Genomic DNA, 15792 nt, shown 5'->3' with positions numbered 1-15792 from the left:
TTTTGTTGGCAAAGTAATGTCTCTGCTTTTGAATATGCTATCTAGGTTGGTCATAACTTTCCTTCCAAGGAGTAAGCGTCTTTTAATTTCATGGCTGCAGTCACCATCTGCAGTGAATTTGGAGCCCCAAACAATAGTCTGACACTGTTTCCACTGTTTCCCCATCTATTTCCCATGAAGGGATTGGACCAGATGCCATGATCTTCATTTTCTGAATGTTTAGCTTTAAGCCAACTTTTTCACTCTCCTCTTTCACTTTCATCAAGAGGCTTTTTAGTTCCTCTTCACTCTCTGCCATAAGGGTGGTGTCATCTGCATATCTGAGGCAGACATTACTTTGCCAACAAAGGTCCGTCTAGTCAAGGCTATGGTTTTTCCAGTGGTCATGTATGGATGTGAGAGTTGGACTGTGAAGAAAGCTGAGCACTGAAGAATTGATGCTTTTGAACTGTGGTGTTGGAGAAGACTCTTGAGAGTCCTTTGGACTGCAAGGAGATCCAACCAGTCCATTCTAAAGATCAGCCCTGGGATTTCTTTGAAAGGAATGATGCTAAAGCTAAAACTCCAGTACTTTGGCCGCCTCATGCGAAGAGTTGACTCATTGGAAAAGAGTCTGATGCTGGGAGGGATTGGGGGCAGGAGGAGAAGGGGACGACAGAGGATGAGATGGCTGGATGGCATCACTGACTCGATGGAAGTGAGTTTGAGTGAACTCCGGGAGATGGTGATGGACAGGGAGGCCTGGCATGCTGCAATTCATGGATTGCAAAGAGTTGGACACGACTGAGCGACTGAACTGAACTGAATAAATATGAATGGACAATAAACTTTAAGGCACAAGACACTTAAGGAAAGCCTCAAATACAGATACCCATATAAAAAGGAAAAAAGCCAGAGAAAATAGACAGTATAAAAAAGAACTTTTTTAAAATGAAAATATTTTGCTCAGATAAATGTTGTTATATCTATGAAGTAAACAATACTATTTTTAAGAAAAAGGGAGGAACTCATAGACATTTATGTTAGACAGAAAATACTTCCCAGTAAGATTCAAAGAAAAATAGAGGAATTTTTTTTTTTAAGTTAAAATGTTAAAAGGATAGTTAATACAAAGGGAAACGATATTTCAAGAATCAGTCTGAAAGGTCTAATATCAAATAAATAGAAATTCTAAAGAGAGAGGACAAAGAAATAGATTGTTATTAGATGGGGGTGGGGTGAGAGGAAGACTTATTAAGTGCCTTGTAGAACTACTTTATTTTCTTAAGTATGGGCATAATAACTGTGGTAAAAAGGAAAACAAATAATTATTAAATAGAAAAGGACTAAGGATGCTAAGGCAAACTAAATCAACATATCATAATTCTAGAATCTGGGGAATAAATTGTTACCTAGTGGGAGCAATAAAAATATTATTTATAACATGGGGAAATGTTCAAGATGTATTTTTCAGTTACATAAATAGATTGTATGATACAATATATAAAATAACCCAGTTTCATAACATAATATATTTGTGCATGTTTAAAAATTACAGTAGGATAATATAAAAATGTTTAAGATACCTATCTGGAAATGATGTAATTATGAATATTTTTTTGGTAACTTTTAAAATTTTCTATGTAGATGCATTGCTTTTAAAATTAGTAAAAGATGCAGCAAAAACCAGTGAGAGGAAAATATTTAACAAGTTAGGAAATGACGTCATTCATGAAAACACCACTTAGTAGTCCTTGCTCTTGAACAAATCATCTTACTAAACTCTTTGAGGTTACAAAGATATAAGACACTATTTCAATTTCTCAAGAAACTCAATTCTTAACACAGGGGTTAGGAGAACCAACCCCCCCTCCCTTGCAGTGGAAAATCTACCTATAACTTGACGTCAGTGCTGCATATCCAAGGCTCCGTATTTGTGGAATCAACCCACTTCAGATTGTGTGGTAATGTTGTTGCTTTAGTTTCTCAGTCATATCCGACTCTTTAACAACCAGGACTGTAGCCCACCAGGCTCCTCTGTCCATGGGATTTCCCAGGGAAGACTGCTGGAATGGGTTGCCATTTCCTGCTCCAGGTTGCAGTTTCCTTCCTTCTTCCTGACCCAGGGATCAAACCTGCGTCTCCTGCATCGGTAGGCAGATTCTTTAGCACTGACCCACCAGGGAAACCTGTGGAACTGTAGTGTATATATATATATGTATATATACAGAAAAAAAAATATCACATATAAGTGGACCCCTGCAGTACAAACCAGTGTTCATGAGGCAAATGTAACCACAGATAACTCAAGACAGAATGTTTTAAGTTTCCCAAGTGTGTACAGTTACAGTTCTTTAGTGAGAAAGATTGCTTTTGGACAGAACATGGTTAGGGAGATTGAAAGGGTGAGTAGGATTTCAAGAAGTAGAAGTTGTATGAAGTCATTCCAGAAAGAACTAAGACTCAGAAGTGTAAAGGTACAGGGTAATCTGGGCTGGATCCTGGGATAGAAGATGAAATGTTTCCTTTGGGACCAGAGTAGGATGCTGATGCCAGGTACAGGGCTGTGGACTTTGTTCAATAATGTTGTTGAGGAGGGGAGTAAATAATACACAAGGAAAGAGAAGACCTGCTTTGAAGTCTTATTAAGCTCACTCGGGTTCATGATAATGAAGACTTTTACTCAGATATTGGTTCTGAGAGTGAAAAGGGAGGGGTAAACTTGAATAATAGTTTGAATGTGAGAAATGAGATAGGAGGCAGCAGCAGTGGTTCCTTGTCATGAGTCCGGTTTATTAAAACAGTGGTAATTCTTGCACAAAAGACCAGTGGGAACAAAGAAGTAATTTCGTAGAAGAAGATAATGTTGGATATATTGAATCTTAGATTTCAGAGAAATACGCATGAGGCCATGCTACAAAGGTATTTGAAAGGAAGAATTCAAAATGCAGTTATTCAGCAAATACATACTGAGCACCTCTTATGTTTAATGATACAAGACATGCTGCTGCTTCTGTGCTCAGTCGTGTATGTCTCTTTGTGACCCATGGACTGTAGCCCTCCAGACTTCTCTGGCCATGGGATTTCCCAGGCAAGGATACTGGAGTGGGTTCCCGCTTCCTCCTCCAGGGGATCTTCCTGACCCAGGGATTGAACCAGCATCTCCTGCATTGACAGATTCTTTCCCATTGCACCTCCACTATAATTCCAAATTGAGTAAAACACAACCTCTGTCCTCACAACAGAGCTTGTTGTTTGGATAAGAGAAGCAGAGATCAAATGGATATTTACAATGCAATAATCAAAAGTGATGTGGACAGAGTGCTGTGAGAGCACAGAGGGGAAACTATGTCCTTGGACATACCTTCCCATGACCGTGATCACTTTTAAAATATTTGTGACAAATAAAAGCTTCCAAACAGGGGGAAATTATTCAGGACTTGATTTGGATATTTCATAGAAATGAAGGCTTAAGAGGGAAAAGTGGGAGACTACTGTTCTAAGATCAAAACCCATAGGTTCGTATATATTTGTCCGGCAGGAGAAGGTTGAGAAGCCAGAGAATGAGGACCCAAAAACTGATGCCAGAAGCTAAAATCAGAAGATTCAAGACTAGTGAAATTTTGATAGTTCAAGGAATTAGGAAGATTTAGGAATGATTAACGGAGAAGGCAATGGCAACCCACTCCAGTACTCTTGCCTGGAAAATCCCATGGGCGGAGGAGCCTGGTAGGCTGCAGTCCAGGGGGTCGTGAAGAGTTGGACACGACTGAGCAACTTCACTTTCACTTTTCACTTTCATGCATTGGAGAAGGAAATGGCAACCCACTCCAGTGTTCTTGCCTGGAGAATCCCAGGGATGGAGGAGCCTGGTGGGCTGCCGTCTATGGGGTCGCACAGAGTCAGACACGACTGAGGCGACTTAGCAGCAGCAGCAGGAATGATTAAAATCTACTAGCACATCAGAGACTATGGATGACTTTAAAAAAAAAGTTTCAGTAATACTAAATGAAGCTGTTTCAGATAGTGAGACTGTGTAAATAATAATATTTGTAAAAATAAAAGTAGCAAAAGAGTGGTCCTTTTCTGTGTATATACCTATGTTATACATTTTAACTCATAGAGTTGATAACTATTATACAGTTAAACTCCCTATATATAAATATATAGGGAGTAAATATAAACCATATTTTCATGACCTTGATTTTTAGGAAATATGGGTGTCCACTAAGCCTATTGTAATCATTTCATGATGTATGTAAGTTGGATCATTCTGCTGTACCCTTTAAACTTACACAGTATTGTCTGTCAATTATATCTCCTTTAAACTGAAAGAAAGAAAAAAAAGAAATATCAAAGAACTGACAAGAAATGATCTTGTAGGGATAGAAGAGCCATAGGATTTGGCAGGGACTGTTGATAATGTTTGAAACAGTTTTCAAAAAAGAGTAGCAGGAACACAATCTAGACTTTGAAGGAGCTAAGAACATGAGAGTAAATAGAAAGAGATGACGGCAGTTCCCAGAAACACTGTCTCTCCTCTGCCCTCTGCCCCATCCCCATTATCTAACTTCTGTTTTTTCTTCAGCTGTCAGCCTAAATGTTCAACCTCAGGCAGACCTTCCCGCCCAATCTTCTCAAACTAAATCAGGGTACCAATATTATACTAGCTTACTGTTCTTTAGATCCATAGAATCTACAATTTGTAATGTATTGCTTGTATATTTCTTTAATGTCTGTCTTCCTTGGTAGACTGTTGCATTCATGAAGGTAGGCACCATGACAATTTTCTCTCCACTTTACATTCCAGCCTCATCCCAGGGTTGGTACAAGGTAGGCTTTCTGTAAAGATGTATCACCTGAGAGAAGTATATCCAAATTTCTTGGATATAGAATAGTTACACAAGATGTGAAAGTCCAGCCTGAGACCTAATATGTGGATTGCTGGAATGGAATGCAGATGAAGACTTGGGGAAATGGAGAGCAGTTTACTCAAATACCTGTTAGACTCACAGAGGACAAGGATGGGATGAAAAAGAGAGTGATGTTTTTACACAAATTGATAACAAAGTAAGAGAAGCTGATGGGATAGAGTTCTACAATGAGAAGGTTAAAATGTTTACTGTCTCTTTTTCCTTATCTGGGGAGTTGGGCGTTTATAAAGAGTTGTGAGCCAAGGCGAGTGGACTGGAACTATGTTTTATTTAAGTTAAAAAGGTGTCAAGTTGCTTAGAGAAATAAGAGGAAGAAATTATCAGAGGATATGTTCACAGTAAAACATAGGTATCATAGGACACAATACGACAGGACTTACAAAGGGGTAGACAGAGCTGGTGGAACTAGTTTATAGTGGGCTATTAAATATAGTATATATGCTTAAGTATTAATTGCTCAGTAGACTTGTTCAAAGCAAATTCATCAAAGATTTTTGTCATATGTAGCCCCAAGCCACATGTCTTGGAATGCAATTACCTATAAATATATTTATATCATTTACACTAATGTTTTTAACTAAAGTATTTCTTGTATTTCCTAATGCTCTCTCTCACAGTGCCACAACACTTCATGATATACAAAGCTACCTGGTGTTCACTTCCCAGAAATTCTTGGTTCTGATGAATCGAAGTTACTTTGCCTGGTATTTTTAGAAATGACTAATCCTGCCTTAGATAGTTTTGTTTTTTGAGACAGTTTAGAAAAAATTGTGACTGTGAAATAACTGATATGAGTTTATATGGCCCTCAAATACAATCTAAAGGTTTGTTTGGTTTCTTAAATCAGTGTAGTGAAATTTTATGTAGCTGTGAATACCTTGTCTTGTTAAAGTATTTCAGTTTGTTGATGATCAGTATAATAGCATGGGTTTGTAAAGGACCTGGAATTAGGGATGCTTTCTTGGACCATGAAAAAGAGTTGTCTGTCTGTTCTCTGGGTGAAACAAAATGATTCCTAAGGGAGTCAAATGAGCGCAGCTCGCCTGATTCACTGTGTGCTTTACCAAGGGCTCTGCCAACAGATGCCCTGGTGTTTTATGGATTTTCTGCATCCATTCAAAACAAAAAATCAAAGTATTTTGTGATACCCTTGTGAATAGTCATACATTAAAACACACCTCTTTCCCTAAATGTATTTTTTTTTCTTCTTAAATTTTTAAAGTTTTTTTCTTTAATGTAAACACTGAAGTATTTACAGTATCATGAGATATGGCTATTAGAAAATAATTCACTTCCTGAATGTGAAATACATAATTAAGTATCACTATCGTCGTATAACTAAATATGTTAGGCTTCAGTGGTTATTGTTAATAACCTTAACTTAAAGCACCTACATTCTTGGTAATGTAAGAACAGTGCTGGGGTGGGAGAATAAACTGTTGTGCTGCATAGTTTTGCATGTGTGAATAGTTATTACCAAGGTGGAAAGAAAAGAGAAACTCTCCTTTTATCTGTATTTTTTCTCATCCTTTGAGTTCTTTCTAGTCTTCTTGGTACTGGTGAATAACCTTTTCATTAGTCAATGACATTTCGAGTTGTTGCATTTTAGTTTCCCTCAGTAAAATCCTCTATCCTTAACCCGAATAAATAAAAATAATTCTCATCATGTATCTAGGACACTCATAATTTGTCTTTTGAATGAGTCAAAGCTTTGAGAATTGTGTAAATGTTAAGAGTCTGATACTTTGAAGACTGATCATCAGCCTCTCCTGATGTAGGAGACAGCACGATTTTGATTCAGTATTTCCCCTGTCGCCAAAGGTACACTCTGCCTTTGCTTGCTGTCGCTTAGTCTTGGTAGAAGTTTATTATCTTTAATCACCTAAATCGGAGTGTGGAGGAGGAAGAGATTTAAGTCTGAAAAGTATATAACTGCTTCCTCCAGACTACCAAAAGTTAGCTGGTAATTTTGCTCTGGACTGAGGCCCGACAGCACACTAATCCTGAGTTCTCTTCACAGTGGGTAAGCCTCACAAGTGCAACTTCTGTGGACGGAGCTACAAGCAGCGCAGCTCGCTGGAGGAGCACAAGGAGCGCTGCCACAACTATCTCCAGAATGTCAGCATGGAGGCTGCCGGGCAGGTCATGAGTCACCATGGTGGGTAGCGTGGCGGTCCCCATTTTCATTCCCCCCTGCTGCTTTTGTCATTTATTATGGGTTAAACAGTTCTGTCTACCCTTCAGCATGAAGGTAAAGTTTTACTCTGTTTTAGAGCAATTGTAGATCATACTCACTTTGTATGGGATTTCCTTCTTAAGTGCTTGAAATTAGTTAAACTTTGGGACACTTTGCAAACAAGCTATATTGAGTTTTGATGATACACCCAGTTTATTTCTGATAGCCTGTGTTTGAATTAATATCATAATGGCAGATGGCCTTGAATACACCAAAGTACAGTACTGTTTGGTCTTTTTCATTCACTGCATCAAATAGTTCAAGATGGTTTTATGTAAGTCTATAGGTTTTCTAAAATAAGTAATTGGTTACTTGTATATTTACATTTTTCTTAGGTAAGTAATCAGTGATATAATTGAAAATGTCTCCAGTTTGTCTTGTGGTTTATCTTGGAAGTTACTGATTTTGCTTTCTACAAGTATGGCAAACAATCTAGACCAAAATTAGGTACCACTGCCCTCCACAAAAATCAAAACCCAAACAAAACATCTGGACCTGCACAATACACAATAACAAGTAGGCAAGCAGTCCCTCAGGTTTATTCAACTAATCATTTTCTATTACCAAATTCTTCCCTGGTGATCCAGTGATTAGAACTTTGTCTTCCAATACAGGGAGTGCAGTTTCAATCCCTGGTCGGGGAGCTAAGATCCCACATTTCTCTAGGCCAAAAACAAAACAGAAAACAGAAGAATATTGTAACAAGTTCATAAAGATTTTTAAAATGGCCCACATCAAAAAAATCTTTAAAAAATTCTCTATAACTAAAAAATAATGTTAGTCAATCAGCCTCACAAAGTGTTATGAATTTTAATTCTTTAGATTTGGAGCATCTCTTTGGTCCTACAAATTATATTTTTATAATGATTGATTTTACTATTCATATAAGCATATACAAAAATGGTAACATTGATACATTTATATCTTTCATTTAGGAAAGATTTGGTCAGTATTAATTAGTACAGTTGAGAAATCCTGTAGTCACTTTTATATAAGCATCTCTTTTGTATTTACAGATAGCTTAAGGATTATTTATGGGAGATTGTGGAACTGTGGAATTGTGTTTATTGGACAGCTAGTGATTACTTTTTGATGAATCAGAAATTTTTTCAGTTATTATTTTGTTACCTTGAATAATTGAAAAGTTTCTTTGTATTGAAGGTAATTTATGTTATTAATTCTGTCATTATTGTGACTGAGTCCTTTTGTTTTTATATTATCGTTAATTAACATTTTTGAATTGTTTTAAGTCTTTGTAAACTTGGTATTGTAAGCTTGCATTACTGGGCTTATGATGGCAACATAGGATCCAGAGCATTGAGGTTAAAATTGTGAGGTTAAACTGCACAGGGAGTACAGTTTCAATCCCTGGTTGGGGAGGACCAACAACTCTGGTCTGGCTGTGTGGTGTGTGTCTGTCTCACTCAGTCTTGGTGTGAGAATTAAATGTGATTGGATGGGCAATGAAAGCCCAATAAATAGTTATTTTTACTATTTCAGGTAATTAAATATTAAGAAATAAATATTGCACCCCCTATAAAGTTATGTTACTTATGACGTTAATTAGACCTTTGAGGTTTCATTTACTGAGCACATTGTTTCTGTTCAAATTGTTGCTTTTAGAGGTGATTTGAGGCAAGGTAGCTGATGGAGGCTTGGGGCATGCCAGAGTTTTCTAGGACACCTTATGGCACTACTACTAACTTTTCTGTGTGATATTCTTTCATTGTGATTTTGATATTTGACTGGATTATTAGTTTTATGAACTAATTTTTCATCCACAGTTATTTATGAAACTGTGTTGCAAACACATGTGTATATGAAATAGAATCTCTCCTTAAAGACCATATATTTTTCTAGGGAGGTAAGGCATACATAAGTAATTATAGTCAGCATGTAACTATCTGTTGAGAGATTAATCAGCTATAGAATATGTGGTGCCAAAAATTTTAACAGATGTATTCTGGGGTAAAAAGAGTTCTAAACAATTGCAGCCTCAGCATCAACCTCTGTTCCCCAGGTTGCTTAGCCTTTGACAGGCAAAATGCCTTTACAGATGGTTTGAAACTGGAAGAGTATGGAAAATTGGAAAGACACTTGGGTACTGGGTAGGGCAGGAGATAAAGCAAGATGGAGTGTGTGTGTCTGTGTGGGACGGGCACATAGGTTTTGGTATCATTTATAGACCCAAATATTTGTTCTTCAATAATGGATGGAGTTTTAGCCATCCAATATAAACCATATAAGTTTATATGACTGCTATTTCATGCTGCACTTTTTCTAAATGTGTTGCAGTAATAAGTTGAGATTATCCTTAACCTCTGCTTCCTTTGTTAACGTGTAATGTCTGAGGTAGGAGTTGATAATCGCCATAAGAGAGACAGTATAGATAAAAATGCTACTAGTGATCATCATTAACCTGTCTCATATACACGGCTTGGCATGCGTCTCGTTTTTGCCAGAGCCACAGTGTCTAACTATTCTATTACACTGGGTCTGTTATTTTGCCTTTTCTTTTAGCTGTAGACATGGGGGTTGCCATCACTGTGGTCACCCATTAGCTCTTTGAAATTAATGACTATTCTTTCCTTTTCATAACTGACATTGTTATATTTCCTAGCCTCTCTTTCCCAAAACATGTTCGTCCCCACGTTGGCTTCTAGTGAAGTCTGAAGTCAAAGAGACTTTCTTTCACTTCAATTCAGGAAAACACCTATCATGGCCTTGCTGTGTGCCAAGCTCTATGGAATGTTCTGAGAATATAAAGATACATGGACATAGTTTTGTTCTTATATTTATAGTCTTGTAGGAAATACATAAAAGATAAACAAAATGAAGCAAATGCTCTAATAAAGGTGTATAAACACTTCTCCTGAAGCACAGATGCAAAAGTCACCTAACTCTAGAAAAATCAAGGGAAGTTTCTTAAATGAAGTTTTTGCTTCATACATAAGGATGAGAAAAAATTGCACAGATCAGATTCACAAAAAGTATACATCCCAGGATGAGAAGTTGTCTTAAGCTAAGACTTAGAGGTATAAATGAACATTAACAAGTTTCTGGATACTGAACACAGTTGGAGTTCAAGGGATGGTAGGAAATGAGACTAAAATAGTAGGTTGTGATGCAGAGATAGAGTTTTACATGCTAATGCAGTTTTTAAATTTCACTGGGGTAATCTGTGTCTTCTAAGAAACAGCATCACCTATGTAGAACATAGGATAGATGCCTGACTGGAGTGTGAGGAGAGACTAGGAGTGAGAATGCCAAGGAAAAGATAAAGAGGAGCAGCAGGAGAAAAGTATATATTTACAAGTTTGGATCAAAAGTTCTCAAGTTTGGTAAAAAGGAGGAAATTAATGACTTGCAGTTTTAGAAGTAAAGATAAAAATGAATTGAATTTTATGGCAGATTATCTTATTTAAAAGTTATTTTATGCTCATCTTTCAAGTCTTCTCAGCTTGAAGAAAAAGCTTTAACAAGCAAAGTATGTAATTAGCTTTTCCTCCTTGCCTGAAGACAAAAATGAAACTGTGAACCAAAAAGATGGCCAAGTTTAAAGCAAGAATGTATATTCTTAGGTTTATGTTTTGAATTATTTGGTAAAGGGAATTTCTTTATTGCAAGGATGGAGGCGTAATTGGTAACATATAAACTTCTAGTAAGCTTCTTTCACTGGTTTCTAATGAGTGACAGCATTTCAAGATGTTTGTTTAGTAAACATCCACTGATTCTTATTTGTCTCACATCATCTGAAGACAGAGTCAAATAAAATGCAGTCCCTACTTGAGGTCGCTTATCAACTATTAGAAGAAAAAGACCAGTCAACCAACAGTTACAGCACTGAGTGATAAGCATTATGGGAGCACAGAGGACAGGTATCTGAGTCACAGTGGATGTCCAAGAGGAATTTCTAGGGAAAATTATGTTTGAGTGGAGTTTTGAAAGGCAGAAGAGCAAGCTAAATAAATGGAAAAGGGTGTTTCATGTGGAGAGAACAGCAAGTATAAAGAAATAGAAATCTAAAGGAGCATGGTGGGTTAAGGACCCCCAAGTACTTATGTATAATTAGAGCCCGGTTGCTAAAGGCAAGAAAAATTGGAAGGTGATGAGGCCTGAGAGAGACAGTGAAGGACCTATTGTGCTAAGCAAAGAATTTTATGAATTTTATTCTTTATCCTAAAAAATATTATGCTTACATTTCATTGCTAGAAATGTAGGCAGGAGATCAGAAGAGTCAAGATAGGACCATGTAGACCATGGCAACAGTCTCCTGATTGGTTGAGTTGGGCCTAGTAGCCATCAATATTCAGAACACTTAAAACACTGAGAGCAACTATAAATGTAGCATCTAAGACATTTGGTATCTCCATGAGTATATATCTGAGGAGGGAGGAGGAGACTGGATGAATGGGCAAAAATCTAGGATTTGCCACAAGTCTCTAGTATGGATGACCATGTAGATAGTGCTCTTCACTGAGATGGAAATTAGGAAACTAAGAGAAAGTTTAGGGAGGGAAATAGAGATTTCAGTTTTTGAACAAATTATCTTTTATGCACCTGTGAGAGACAGCCAAGTAAAACTGTCTAGAAGGAAGTTGAATATATAGATCTCAAGCTCTTAAGAGAAGTCTCAGTAGGCAATAAAGATGTGGAAGCCATCCTTATATAGATAGTAATCTAAAGTAACAGGTTTTATAAGGTTATATAGTTAAGTATGGAATGAGACATCTAGAGAAAGACCAGGACACATTAAGAAGGGGAGAAAAAGAAGTGCAATGAAGCTGAGTGTGACTAGAGGATGGGAAAATGGAAAGAGTAATTTCAAGTATGGGCACTGTCCACTGTTGTCAAGAATATAATCAAGATAAATGAAAAATTTCTTTTTATGTTCTTCAACATGGAGAAAATTTGTGATAAAATAGAAGACATGTGTTGTCTTTATCATACTTGCCCTTCTTCTCCTGTAGTTAACAAAGCTTCCATTTTCCTTTCGAGAGCTGTCCTCTCCTATTCAGTGAAGGCACAGTGGGACTGTCAGTCTAAGCGCCCTACCCTCTTCTGGGGGATGTGGACATGTGACCTAATCTAGGTCTCTCAGAGTATGTCTTCCTGGAATTTGAAATTTGAGTGGATTGTTTGGCAAAATAGCAATATTGGAAACACTCATATGGTTCTATCTTTGTGATTTATCAATCTGATGAGATAATGAAATAATGCAAGGATAAATACATTTTATGCTGGTTATAACTTTAAAAATAATGTCAAGAAAGATATTTGGTTATGAAATTTGTTCTAATAAGTGAAGTTGATATTTTTTTAGCCTAGTTGAATGTCACAATACTATTAATACATTACTAACGAGAGAACTTGTTTTGTGTTTCAAATAATGTATATCTGGAAACATTTTGATGAGTTGCACCCAGATTCATGAAAGCAAATAATTGAGATTAGTTACATAATATATAAAATGTATCAGATCTTGTCTCAATGGAAACCTTAAATGTATTTCAAACTTGTTTATACAAAGTCAATACTAAAATAGTGGCTAAGAGCCCTGCTCTGGGTCATACCACTTAGGTTCTACCTAGATATAAACACTGAGAAAATGGTTCAATTAAGTTTTTTTGAAAAAATAAAAACACATTGTAAATCAACTATACTTCAATTTAAAACACAGTGTAAATGAACTGTACTTCAATTCAAAACACATTGTAAATCAACTACATTTTTTTTAAAGCACAGTGAGAAAATTACATCTTTGGGTCTTTGTTTCCCCATCTGTAAAATGGAAATGGTAATTGTACCTGTCTCAGGGGGTTGTTGAAAGCATTAATTAGATTATCAAATGGAAAGCCTTTAAAAAGTACTTAGTATATAGTGTGAGTCTGTTGTTTTTATTATTGCCAGTATGGTAGAAGCAAGACTATTATTTGACATGTAAAAGTCTGTTGTGAAGTAGAAGTAAGACCAGAGCTCTGCCAAAGTCATTGTTTTCAGTTCACATGAGCTTCATTGAACTTGGGACAAATCACCTGAATTGAGGTGGATGTGGTGTGGGACAGTTCCCACACCCAGGTTTCGTTTTGAGTGTTAAATGTGTGCAAATGTGAAAATTCAAGGTGAGACTTGAGCAAAACTGCCAAGTTTTAGACAACTCATTTCAAAACTAATTAGTATATTCAATTTTGGGGCAAACCCTGTTAACCAGTTTTGCTGTTTTTTAGCAAAATTTACAACAACAAACATTTTTTTCTTTTCTTATTTTATTTTGGATCTTGGTTCATGACATATTTTCATCTTGGGCCCGTTCATGGCCTGTATTTCAATTAAATAGTTATTTTTTGATGATGTAGTAAGTGACCATGAATTCAACATCTAAAGCAAAAGTTAAAATTTTGACAATAATCTATATCTAATTATATGAATACCCACCATATATTCCTGGACCCCCTTACCTGAATTCCTATGGACATTCATTCTTTGCTTTAAGTTTTTTTTTTTTTTTTTTCTTATTTAGTTGTTCCTAAGAGAGGACATGTTTTAAGTAATGTCTAGGGACATACTTTTTGCATTTGTATATCATGAATTATAGCAGTATACAAGTGTTTCTTTGTTTCTAAGTCTCATCTTGGAAATTTTTCCAAATTAACATTAAAAAATTATAGGATCCCTTGTCATTAAAATAGAGATTGAAGATTGAATTTTTCTGGCCCAACCACCTGCCTATACTAGGTTAACCCAAAACTTAGATTGAATGTCGATATCTTTAAGCAGATCAGAATTACAAAAGCATCTTCTGATGCCATTTTTCATTTCTTCAAAATCTATAACCTGTATTGGTTATTAAATAGGTCACCTGAATTGTGCACTGGATTTTCTTAACTTTAATCTCTTGCCTTCTTACTTGTAGCGTCTGCCCCTATAAAGGATAATGCATTGTATTTCACACTGTAAAGCTATCATTCTGTAAATCATTTTACAGTGCATGATGAACAAGATATCCTGATATGAAACCTTTAGATTTCCAAACAGTGCTAACACAAGTTCAATTGTTAAAAAGTAACAGTAATCAAAAAATAATAAGTTATGGTCTTTTCTGGAAATGTTGGTTTTAATCCACTGATCAGGCTTCCCAGGTAGTGATAATGGTAAAGAACTCACTTGCCAATACGGGAGACATAAGAGACTTAACTTCAGTCCCTGGGTCGGGAAGATCCCCTTGAGGAAGGCATGGCAACCCACTCCAGTATTCCTGCCTGGAGAATCTCATGGACAGAGGAGCCATGCAGTGCTCTCCAGTCCATAGGGTAACAAAGAGTCAGACACGACTGAAGTGCTTTAGCACACACGTGCAGTCTGTCTCCAGTGTTACTCTATCTTTAAATATCCTTTGAAAGTATTTTTGTTCAAAAATAACTTTAAGTTCTGTGTCTATACCATACATGTCAGTATCTCATGTCAGTATCTATGAGCCAATATATTAACCCACAGCCACTTAGACAGATGGGATGAAAAGGGAGCAGCGCAGGAGAGTTTATGTCAGATGAATTAGAGCAGTAGTTTAGTGAGCAAATATGCCAATTTGGAAATGGATTCTTTTATCCTGCTGAAGAGCTCTTTTTAAAATAAATTACAATCATAAAGCTGTCACCGTTTACTATGCATGGACATGTTCAGAATCGGATCTTCTTCATGAAGGCTGCTTTGTGCAGGTAGGTAGCCACAGCCAACAGGGCTCACAGCTCTTCCAGCTCATCAGATAGAAAATCTGCTACAAGAAAATACACGGGTGAAAAAAACTGATTAAATATGCTGCTCTTCTGTGTGTCTGTATAAGCTTTCATCTGAAACAAGTTGACTTGCTTAAATTGTTTTAGAAAAATAAACTCCTAAAGCCTTCAGAATAGTGCAGTCTTAAAGTTAGTATTGATTTTAATCAGTGCTAAAAAACACTTTCAGAGGAATAAAACGAGAAAAAGAACATGTTGGCCACCACTAGTGGCAACAGTGTATGTCATTGATCTGAGAGAGACTTGGATAAAAACAAGTTCTGTGTGCGTGTGTGTGTGTGTGTGTGTGTGTGTGTGTGTGTGTGTAAAATTAAGAGTATACTTTAACATTAGAGGTCATTCTTTCTAATTGCTTTTATTCTAGCATGCTAGTTTTTATGTTTGTATAACACATGTTGAGGTCGAAAGTCCATCTTTGCATCTTTTTAAATGTTGAAGAAATTATCAGATTACATTTTTTGTATGGTTTTATATAGTACCTCCTATGGAAGATTGTAAGGAACAAGAGCCTATTATGGACAACAATATTTCTCTGGTGCCTTTTGAGAGACCTGCTGTCATAGAGAAGCTCACAGGGAATATGGGAAAACGTAAAAGCTCCACTCCACAAAAGTTTGTGGGTAAGCATTACAAAGGATTTTATTTCTGTAAAAGCTAATTTTAATGAGCAAAGGCATGTTCCCATGTATATATGAATACATATGGTATGTTTCAATTCATGAAATAAATGGTCATCTCTTTTCCCCATTATACTACACACAAAGTATGTGTGACATTACACGCAGACACATACACACACTACATACCCTTAGGCATGTGGGCCTAAGAAAGGGAAATGAAGGAAAGAGTG

At 36.5% G+C, this 15792-nt stretch overlaps 1 protein-coding gene across 12 annotated transcripts in view; it reads left to right on the top strand.

Annotated features, from left to right (window-relative positions):
- IKZF2 (IKAROS family zinc finger 2) overlaps positions 1 to 15792 on the top strand; it is a 185334-nt gene that overhangs the window by 156523 nt on the left and 13019 nt on the right. For all 12 annotated transcript variants that reach the window (XM_055573372.1, XM_055573364.1, XM_055573367.1 and 9 more), the window contains 2 exons: positions 6934 to 7071; positions 15419 to 15562. In XM_055573372.1, coding sequence (XP_055429347.1) covers positions 6934 to 7071; positions 15419 to 15562 — 282 coding nt within the window. The remainder of the gene's footprint in view (positions 1 to 6933; positions 7072 to 15418; positions 15563 to 15792) is intronic.

This window comes from Bubalus kerabau, chromosome 3, assembly GCF_029407905.1.
Source record: "Bubalus kerabau isolate K-KA32 ecotype Philippines breed swamp buffalo chromosome 3, PCC_UOA_SB_1v2, whole genome shotgun sequence".
NCBI classification, from domain to species: domain Eukaryota; kingdom Metazoa; phylum Chordata; class Mammalia; order Artiodactyla; family Bovidae; genus Bubalus; species Bubalus kerabau.
The sequence above is the reverse complement of the archived record's forward strand: the minus strand, read 5'-3'. Positions and strand labels throughout refer to the sequence as shown.